Consider the following 10,841-nt stretch of genomic DNA (forward strand, 5'->3'; position numbering starts at 1 on the left):
GGGGGTCTGAGGGATTGGTGGCAGGAATGCAAGTGGGAAATACTTGAGTGATAGGTTTTGGGAGTCGCTATGGCATGTTCAGTATTTTGTCAGACAAATCAACCTGCAGAGTGGCAGCCTGTGCAATACGAGGCTGTTAAAGGGTTAAGCAAAGCAGTGCGGGAAGGGAGGATTCATAATACATTTGCTATGTCCCTTCTTGAAGTGATGGCAGAGCCTTATGCACTCACACTGCATGATTGGAAGTCATTGCTTTGTATGGTACTAACTGATACAGTATATGATGTGGTTATCTGATTTTTGTGAGCTATGTGTAGTGGCCTTGATTGAAAACCTTAATCGGGGAATTGCTGTTAACTATGAGCAGTTGGCTGGAGAAAATTAACTGTGCCAATTCTGTGACTCAGGCAAGGTATCCCAGGGACAACTGTTTGCAAATGAATGAGATGGCTATTAAGGCAGTCCGGATGCGGGAGTCTTGCCACAGTCTTGCATGGTCCTAGAGAGTCACTAACTTTAATACTAACTTGATTGATTGGCTTCAGAATATTTTGCAACAAGTCGAGCAAGAGGAAGCTCAAGGGATGCTTTTAAAACAACTAGCTGTGATAATGTCAATGAAAATTGTAAACGGGCAGCTTTCACAATCGCAACCCCAACATGTGTCAAATGATTGTAACGCAGAACTCACAGCAGACTGTAATTCTCAGGCTGAGTTCTGGAATGCAGCATAACAGATTTTTGCTTCTCTAAACTCTTCTGTAAGAATAGTACACGCTTTTAACTTGCTTAGTAAATTAGGCTGCTGGCTTGCTAAACAAAGTAATACTACAAATAATATTTTTTTTTCTGGCTTATTAACAGATGTTGATTCTGTCCATCATATGTTGCTACAGAACCGAGTTGCTATTGATTTTTATTATTAGCACAGGGACACAAGTGTGAAGACTTTGATAGGATGTGTTACGTGAATCTGAGTGACCACTGTGAATTAATTTACAAAAGTATACAAAACTCAAAAGCCTTAAAACAAAGATCTGCAACAGAGCCAGGGGCGGGATGCCTTTGGTCTCTTCTCACGGCTGGGAAACTTTGGGCCATGACTCAAAAGTATTACAGGATTTATTATAATTATCTTTAACCCCCTTATTGATGTTTGCCTTATGTCTCCCATGCTTTTTTTTTCTGTATCCAGTGTTTAGTTGATTGTAACATAAAGCAGGTCATGGTCACCCAGCTACATACACCCTTTGCCTCCTTGCAACTAACAAGCAAAAAAGGGGAGGATAGAGAATGTCTGAGGAGATATACAGGAGAGGAAACTGGAGAATATTTGACCTAACAAGAGATGAGAGAACAGCTAGGTATTGTGAAGGAGAATAGGAAAGATAAACATGGTTATCTAGTGTTTAATGGGTGTCTGCATGCTTGTAGAGATTTATAGCTATGTAACTACATGAATGATTTCTGCCCTGAGCCTGGTGGAGCATACAGCTGCGGTTTGTGTCCGGGCTCAGAGATGTAAATAGGGGCTTCTCTGTTATGGTAAAAGTGTTTCTCTTTGCATAAAAAAGAGAGGGAATGAAGGGAATGACCCCAGAGGTATGTTCAGAGAAGGCATGCTATGTTTCAAACTTTTTGACTGAACCAGCTCTTGTTTGGTGTGCCCTTCCACCTATGTATAATGTTAATCCAAAAGAAGATGATATTGTTTACACTTTGAATGTCGATAATTGTCTTTCTGTAGATGTTAATGTAGTGGGAGGCTGTGATGGGAACGTATTGCAGTGGTTCTTCTCTTATCCGGAGTAACAGCAGGGAAAGCATTAAAGAGTTAAATCACGTTGTTTGGTAGGCAGTTAAGAATGTGAGTCAAAATTGCCACTGCTTTTTGATGTTGGTTCAAGGATATGGCTGTGAGGATTCTGATGGTATGCGCTGCGTGGATTTTAGGCGCCCCATTGCAGCAACACGTTATCAAAATCTGAGAAAATTTCAGCCTTTTTTGGCATTCATTCAATCAATTGGCAGTATTGTTTGTTTGCTATTACCTTGGTTGCTGTCATGTTTGCAAGGGCCCTGCAGAACATGGCAAACCTGGCACTAGCTGCTCAAAAACAAAAAGGGGAAATTGTAAAATTGTATGGAATAGAGACAGTGGGTTATTTTGACACTGATAATGTCTTAGTTGGTTTTTTATTTGTTCTATTACTTATACCTTGTTTTTACTTGTTCGGTTCCAAAGGTTCTTTTTGTGCAACAGGAAGGGGGAGATGCAGGAGCGGTCTGCAAACTGGGACCATGCGCGGCAATCAGTTAGCTGAGGGGAATTTGCTCGAGCTTGTCTAGACAACAATTAACATGATGAGGCATGTTTGCAGAGCACAGGGGGGTGGGAGACGGATGGCGCCAAGGATGGCGCCAAGGAAAGATAACACCTTGCTGTTAATTGATGGTAGTTAACCACCAATCAGAGATTGCCTAGTATGCAAGGCTTAGCTTCAAGAACCAATTAGTTTAAAACGCGCAGCTTCTGAAAGTCTATAAAACCTCGTGCTTCTGTACAATAAATTGACATTTGCTTGCATCAAGCTGCGTCCCGTCTCTTCATTCGCCGCAGGCATGGGAAATTAGGAGGAGAAACAGCCAGGACAGGTGACCTGAACTAGCAAAAGGGATATTCCATACTATAGAATTTCATGCTGAGTATATAAACTGGGGGAAGAAGAAGGAAGGGGGGTATGTTCATAAATATGGCGTTTGTCATTCCAAGTAACCGCTACACGTGATGGAGTCCTGCTTTCCTGGAGATGGCTGAACACCTGCCTGCCAATGGGAAGTAGTGAATTAATTCCTTGGTTTGCTTTGCTTGTGTGTACAGCTTTTGCTGTACCTATTAAACTGTCTTCATCTCAACCCATGAGTTTTCTCACCTTTAATCTTCCGATACTCTTCCCCCATCCCTCTGTGGGGGGAGTGAGTGAGCGGCTGTGTGGGTCTTAGTCGCTGGCCAGGGTTAAACCATGAAAACCACACAGCTGCCTTCCACCTCTGATGCTTTCCTACGATATGGCAGGACCCATCAGTGTACAGGACATATTGCTTCTCATGTCCTGGTAATTTATTATACAATGGGGGCTCTTCAGTATGCGTCACTTCCTCCTCCTCTGACATTCTGAAATCTTTACCTTCTGGCCAGTCTACGATTACTTCCAAGATTCCTGGGCAACTAGGACTTCCTATTCGAGCTCATTTTGTGATCAGTGTGACCAACTTACTCCATGTAGCATCAGTTGTGTGATATGTATAGGGAATCCTCCCATTGAACATCCACCCCAGCACTGGCAATCGGGGTGCCAGGAGGAGCTGTGTTTCAGTAGCAATCATTTCCAAAGCAGCTCGAACCCCTTCATAAGCTGCCAGTATCTCTTTTTCAGTTGGAGTATAGCAGGCCTCAGATCCTCTATACCCCTGACTCCAAAAGCCTAAGGGTTGACCTCGAGTCTCCCCTGGTACTTTCTGCCAGAGGCTCCAAGTAGGTCCATTGTCCCCAGCTGTGGTGTAGAGCACATTTTTTAGATCTTGCCCTGTCGGGACTGGCCCAAGGGCTACTGCATAAATTATGTCCTGTTTAATTTGTTCAAAGGCTTGTCATTGCTCGAGGGTCCATTTGAAAACATTCTTCTTTGGGGTGACCTGATACAGAGGGCTTACAATCAGACTGTAATTTGGAATGTGTACTCTCCAAAAACCCACAATGCCTTGAAAAGGAAAAAGGCCTAAAAACCTAAAGATCTACCTGAGAAGAGTCTCAGGTCTGTAAAAACCCCATTTTTCTTTGCAAAATTGCTCAACTTGGTTGCTGAGGAACCATAGCATGTAGTGCTGAATCGCCCTGTTCTTGCTCATTGTACCCAAGCCTAAGCCATTGTTGGAAATTGCTGTACCAGGTACTAGAAATCATAAATTAGGTAAAGTTAGACACATCAATAGAAGAAAATGGTTAGCCAGCCAAGATTTATGTACAAGATCCTGGCAGGGTCACTTATAAAAGAAGGCTGAAAGGTTCAACTCTGAGGAAGACCACCTGAGCAGGGCCGAAGGCCAGAACAACCCTCTCAAAACTGATGCCAAGAAAAGACTCTGCCTAAACTCTGTCCAGGCTCCGCCTATGATTAATATGCAATGAGATGTAATCACATGAATAATGTATGGAGAAATGTTGCAATCATGTATGTCAAATGTATAAATTAGCCTATTTCACACCTGTGCTTGGGAGTGATTTTCTGTGGTGCGAACCACCTCCTCCCCTGTGCAGATAATAAATACCTTGCTGCTAAAAGTACAAAAAGTCTCTTATCAGTTTTCTTCATTCCATCTTTTTCAGCATCAGCCTAAGAAAGCCTGTATTTCTTTCTGCTTAGTGGAGACATAGCTGTTAGTTTGTTGACCACATCCATTGGGATCTCTCAACTTCCATCTTGCCAATTTGTTCAAAAAAAATGGATCTCCTGAGCAGGTCACAGAATCACAGAATCACAGAATGGTCAGGGCTGGAAGGGACCTCTGCAGATCATCTATTCCAACTCTCTGCTAAACCAGCTTGACCTACATCAGGTTGCACAGAGTTGTGCCCAGGCAGGTTTTGAATATCTCCAGAGAAGGAGACTCCACAACCTCTCTGGGCAGCCTGTTCCAGTGCTCTGTCACCCTCAAAGTAAAGAAGTTCTTCCTCATATTCAGATGGAATTTCCTGTGTTTCAGTTTGTTCCCTTTGCCCCTTGTCCTGTCGCTTGGCCATACTGAAAAAAGCCTGGCCCCATCTTCTTGGCACTCGCTCTTAAAACATTTGTAGACATTGATAAGATCCCTTCTCAGTCTTCTCCAGGCTAAACTGGCAAAGCTTTCTCAGCCTTTCCTCATAAGGGAGATGTTCCAGTCCCCTCATCATCTTTGTAGCCCTCCACTGGACCTTCCCCAGTCTCTCTTGAACTGCGAAGCCCAGACTGGACAAAGTACTCCAGATGTGGCTTCACCAGGACAGAGCATAGGGGGAGGATAACCTCCCTTGACCTTTTGGGCACATGCCTCCTAATGCACCCCAGGATTCCATTGGCCTTCTGGGCCATAAGGGCACACTGCTGGCTCATGGTCAACTTACTGTCCACCAGGACTCCCAGGTCCTTCTCAACAGAGCTGCCTTCCAGAAGGTCAGCCCCCAGCCTGTACTGGTGCATGGGGTTGTTCCTGCCTAGGTGCAGGACTCTACACTTGCCTTTGTTGAACTTCATTAGGTTCCTCTCTGCCCAACTCTCTAGCCTGTCCAGGTCTCACTGAATGGCAACACAGCCTTCTGGTGGATCAGTCACTCCTCTCAGTTTTGTATTATCAGCAAACTTGCTGAGGGTACGCTGAGAGTCCCTTCATCCAGGTCACTGATGAGTTGAAGAGGACTGGACCAGGCACTGACCCCTGGGGAACACTGCTAGCTACAGCCCTCCAGCTAGACTCTGCACCACTGATCACAACCCTCTGAACTCTGCCATTCAGCCAGTTCCCAATCCACCTCACTGTCTGCTCATCTAACCCACACTTCCTGAGCTTACCTACGAGGATGTTATGGGAGACAGTGTCAAAAGCCTTGCTGAGGTCAAGGTAGACAACATCCACTGCTCTCCCCTCATCTACCCATCCAGTCATTCCATCATAGAAAGCTATCAGGTTGGTCAGGCATGATTTCCCCTTGGTGAATCCATTTTGACTCCTCCCAATAACCTTCTTTTCTTCCACGTGGTTTGAGATGGCCTCCAGAATGAGCTACTCCATCACCTTTCCAGGGATGGAGGTGAGGTTGACCGACCTGTAGTTTCCTGGGTCCTCCTTGCCCTTTTTGAAGACTGGAGTGACATTGGCATTCCTCCAGTCCTAAGGCATCTCTCCTGTCCACCATGATCTTTCAAAGATGATGTAGAGTGGCTTGGCAATAATATCTGCTAGATCCCTCAGCACTCAGGGGTTCAGTCCATCGTGGCCCATGGATTTGTTCGTGTAAAGTTTACCTCAGTGATCTCTATCATGATCCTCCTTGACCAAGGGAAAGTCTTCCTTTCTCCAGAATTCCACTCTGGCCTCCAGGGTCTGGGATTCCTGAGGGGTAGTCTTAGCAGTAAAGACTGAAGCAAAGAAGTCATTCAGTAAGTAACCCTGCCTCCTCTGTGTCCTTCGTCACCAGGGCACCCATCTCATTCAGCAGCAGGCTCATATTTTCCCTAGTCATCCTTTTCCTGCTGATGTACTTGAAGAAGCCCCTCTTGTTGTCATTGACCTCCCTTGCCAGATGTAATTCCAAACGTACCTTAGCCTTCTTCATCACCTCCCTGCATGTTCTGACAACATCCCTATATTTCTTTCAAGTGGCCTGTCCCTTTTTCCACATCCTGTAAACTTCCTTCTGTTTGAGGTTTGCCAGAAGCTCCTTGCTCATCCATGCTGTTGCAGAATGGATGAAAGAGAACGGCCACGGTACTATGGAAGGACTGTGTGATACGACTTTTTGACATAAGTCTGGCTCAGGTCTGAGTGAACCAAACTAGGCCGCAGAGAGAAAAAAAAACACTAAGAAGCTCAGCTGCAGTGGAAAGTTACCAGGATTGCGAAAGAGAGAAGAGAGATAAGATTGTGCTGACCTTGTACAAAAACAGAAAAACAACTTTAAGGGAGTAAGCATGAAGAACAAGGTGTAACCCGAACCCGCTGTAGCTATCCGCTGTAACCGCAAATAGGAGGACGTATAAAAATGTAATCCTTTAGAGCTTAGCCAATTAGCAGATGATTTGTAGGCATAAAATTAACTGGAACTGTATATAAGACATAATCGCGCCGTAATAAATTGAAGCTTGCTTTATCACTCACACTGAGTCGGCCGCTTGCTTCCCCTCGCTCGTCGCAAGTGGCGCCCGAACAGGGACCCCCAATCCTTGTTCTCCACCGGACAGCGAGGACGGAGAAGCACTGGTAGCAGCGACCAGGGAGCGAAGATCGACTGATGCAGGCATCGTACCTCGATCCGTGCTTGAACCGACGTTAATCAAGGAAAGGTTCGCCGTCCGTGAGTGTCTACCCAGAGAAAAGGCTGCATCTTAATCAAGGAAAAGGACTGTTTTAAGCGCGCTATGGAAAAAGAGGTAGCACTTTTATGATGCTTTTTAGAAAAGCGGGGAGTAGGCCCTTTAAAAGATCTGGCCAGGTTAATTACTATGGGTAAAGCGAAAGGATATTTTATAGATCCTGAGCATATGTTTGAAGTAGATGAATGGCGTAATTATGGAGATTGTTTATGGGATTTAGTAATTGATGATGATAAAGTTGCTAAGATTTGATGAAATCATGGCATGAAGTAACTAATTGTGTAAAAAGATATCAAGCAGAGCGCCTTGCTGCGGCAGTAACAAGCCGACTTGCAAGCGCAGATCCTAATGCAGGAAAAATTATGCTATGTGAAAATCACATTCCAATACCCTCTTTATCACAAACAGTGCTCTCTGTACCACCTATAAACCCTTCGTGTGTCGTCCGTCCCCCCCACCCCCCCTCCGGCACAGTAGCCTCGGGGGGGCCAGAGGGCGGGGACACATTTGACGAAAGTGCTGCTGAGGAAGAAAATAGCAGTGAGCAGTCAATACAAAATTCTAAAAAGAGAAAAAAAAAAAAGAAAAAAAAAAGAGAAAAAAAATACAGTAAAGAAACTGGTGCGTTCTACGCACATTAATTGGCAAAAAATAGCACAAGAAGCGGCTGGTCAGGGAATATTTTATATTGCTGATCAAGTCAACCCCCTACAAGCTTTCCCTGTAACGTATCAGATGAATGCCGCTAACCAAAGACAGGGAACCTGGGAGGCTTTGATTGGAAAATATTAAGTCAGTTACGTAGTACAGTGAATGAGTCAGGCCTCCACAGTGAGCCCACCAGATACACCTAACTTTATGAAAGGGCAGTTATTGTGCCAGTGTATTCTGGAGAATAGTAACAGTTACACCAAAGGCATTTTAGTAACCCTGCCCTTAGATTCTTCTGTAGAAACAATGCTAGAGCGAATGAGTCGGGTGCCAGTAGGTCAGCAAGCCTTGCTAGTGGAAGCAATCCAAGCAGTAGGGAGAGATTTAGTGCAAGCCCAAAGTCAGGCATTTGCAGTGCTTGCGCCTCTGCGCCCCCCCTGGGGCTACCGCGTCCCCGAAGCCAGTGACCACCACGCGCCGAGACTTCCTCTGCTATCGATGCGGGAAGCCAGGACATACCCGTGACCGATGTCGACAACATCAAGTGTGGTGCCGAAATTGTCAGCAAGGAACTCACAGGACCAACGTCTGTCGGCAGACGGGAAACGAGAAACCGAGCGCGAGGAGCCGCAGCGCGTCGACCCCAATCGCGACTCCTGTCACCTTCACGACACCCCCTCCAGGAGACATGACCAACTCTTATCGACAGACACCGTGTTACAACCCGCCACCCGAGGGAGCCTTGGCCTGGACCTGGCAACAGCAGTAGATGCAACATTAATTGACAACCGAACACAAAAAATTGCAACTCGTGTCCGAGGACCTCTGATAATTAATGGACAAAGTTATGGTGCTCTATTATTAGGGCGGTCTTCTGGTAGTTTAAAAGGGCTGTTGTAAAGTGTTTTGCTTATAGTAATAATTGTTAGCATTGCACTCGTATGTTTAAGCTATGTAAAGATGATGTTCCAATGTTTGTTATGAATAGGGATCCTTCAACTGGTTTGTGGAAAGGACCAGCAGAGGTGAAATATGCTGGAAGAGGTTATATGTGTGTACTTACTTCCACAGGACCACAGTGGATCCCAGCAAAGTGGACCAAAGCAGCAGTGACCAATGTTCCAACAACCAGTGACAGTTGTGATTAATCTTTTAGTATAAATTTATCTATATTCTAATCATGATGTTAACAGCTGTTGTGTTAATTAATCTTATTGTTATAGGTGTAGTTTTTGTATCTAAATCACTGTTTGATGTGCGGGAAAATGTATGGGTAACCTTAAGCAGAGCTGTCAACACAACCACATTTTGTGCAAGCGTGTCAACTCCTAGTGTACCCTTTTTAACTTGTTTAGTAGGTGTGCCATTAAATGACTCAGATTGGATCACCCTTAACCAGTCTCTTAGCCAGACAAAGATTACCCAATTAGCTCGAGGTTCAAATATGAGTGAGTTTTTTGATAAATTTGATAATTGGGATGACAAACTTTCTATTGGTCCTAATCCTCAAGAAATTGAACTAGTTGACTCATTGAATGCCTCTTATTGTGTATATCTAAATTCTTCTAAGTATCCTTGTGCTGGTGAAAGTTCTGCCACACCTTGTAATGCAACTGTTAGCACTCGTGTATACCCAATTGGAAATCAGTCTGTTTGGAGTGGTTGGTGTAACCATACCAGTCGAAACCTGTCAAATCCTGCCCCTGGAGTATTATATCCTAGAAAGTTACCCCCTGGTCTATTTTTTATTTGTGGTAATAGAGCATGGAATGGAATACCCTCAATGCCTGTAGGGGGTCCATGTACCATTGGTCGCTTAAGTTTAGCTTTACCACATCATCATCCTAACAAATCAAATCCAACAAGATGGAAAAGAGATGTTATACAAACTCTTCAAAACACCTGTGACGATAGTGTACAACTTTGGAATAAATGGGAAGTATTTTTTACTTCGTTTTTTATCCCAGGTGCTGCTGCTGCTCGAGCCCATAAAAACTTAGAAACACTGTCTTGTTGGATAGTTAAACAAGCCAACCTCACCAGCCGGGTACTATCAGACCTAGCTGATAGCCTAACCACTGTTCAACATGCTGTTTTACAAAATCGCATGGCAATTGACTTTCTATTATTAGCACATGGACATGGCTGTGAAGATTTTGAAGGCATGTGTTGTATGGACCTTGAAGACAATTCCAGCTCCATACACAAAGAAATTAAACAATTGATGGAACATTCTCAAAAGATTCAACAAGATGTTGGATTCCTTGGCCTAGAAAGTTTAGCAAATTGGTTTGGAATAGGAGGCTGGTTAAAGGGACTTTTACAAAGTGTATTACTTATAGTGATAATTGTTGTCATCGGATTTATATGTTTAAGTTGTGCTCTCTCCTGTATTCGAAAATTGTTTGAACGTGTAACTGGACCAGTTTTCCTTGTCCAAAAAGAAAAAGGGGGAATTGTTGCAGAATGGATGAAAGAGAACGGCCACGGTACTATGGAAGGACTGTGTGATACGACTTTTTGACATAAGTCTGGCTCAGGTCTGAGTGAACCAAACTAGGCCGCAGAGAGAAAAAAAAAACACTAAGAAGCTCAGCTGCAGTGGAAAGTTACCAGGATTGCGAAAGAGAGAAGAGAGATAAGATTGTGCTGACCTTGTACAAAAACAGAAAAACAACTTTAAGGGAGTAAGCATGAAGAACAAGGTGTAACCCGAACCCGCTGTAGCTATCCGCTGTAACCGCAAATAGGAGGACGTATAAAAATGTAATCCTTTAGAGCTTAGCCAATTAGCAGATGATTTGTAGGCATAAAATTAACTGGAACTGTATATAAGACATAATCGCGCCGTAATAAATTGAAGCTTGCTTTATCACTCACACTGAGTCGGCCGCTTGCTTCCCCTCGCTCGTCGCACCATGCAGGTCTCCCACTCCCTTTGCTTGATTTCTTATTCATAGGGAGGCACCTATCTTGAGCTTGGAGGAAGTGATGTTTGGATATTAGCCAGCTCTCTTTGATCCCCCTTACCTTCTAGGGCCTTAACCCATGGAATTCCTCCAA

The 10,841-nt window shown here is 44.2% G+C and overlaps 1 protein-coding gene across 1 annotated transcript; it reads left to right on the forward strand.

Annotated features, from left to right (window-relative positions):
- The first annotated feature begins 8,610 nt into the window (after positions 1-8,610).
- On the forward strand, positions 8,611-10,635 carry LOC121080680. Its single transcript, XM_040578824.1, has 2 exons — positions 8,611-9,214; positions 9,764-10,635. The coding sequence occupies exons 1-2, from the start codon at positions 8,959-8,961 to the stop codon at positions 10,300-10,302; spliced, it is 795 nt and encodes a 264-aa protein (XP_040434758.1). The 5' UTR covers positions 8,611-8,958; the 3' UTR covers positions 10,303-10,635.
- The last annotated feature ends 206 nt before the right edge of the window (positions 10,636-10,841 follow it).

This window comes from Falco naumanni, chromosome W, assembly GCF_017639655.2.
Source record: "Falco naumanni isolate bFalNau1 chromosome W, bFalNau1.pat, whole genome shotgun sequence".
In the NCBI taxonomy this organism is placed as follows: domain Eukaryota; kingdom Metazoa; phylum Chordata; class Aves; order Falconiformes; family Falconidae; genus Falco; species Falco naumanni.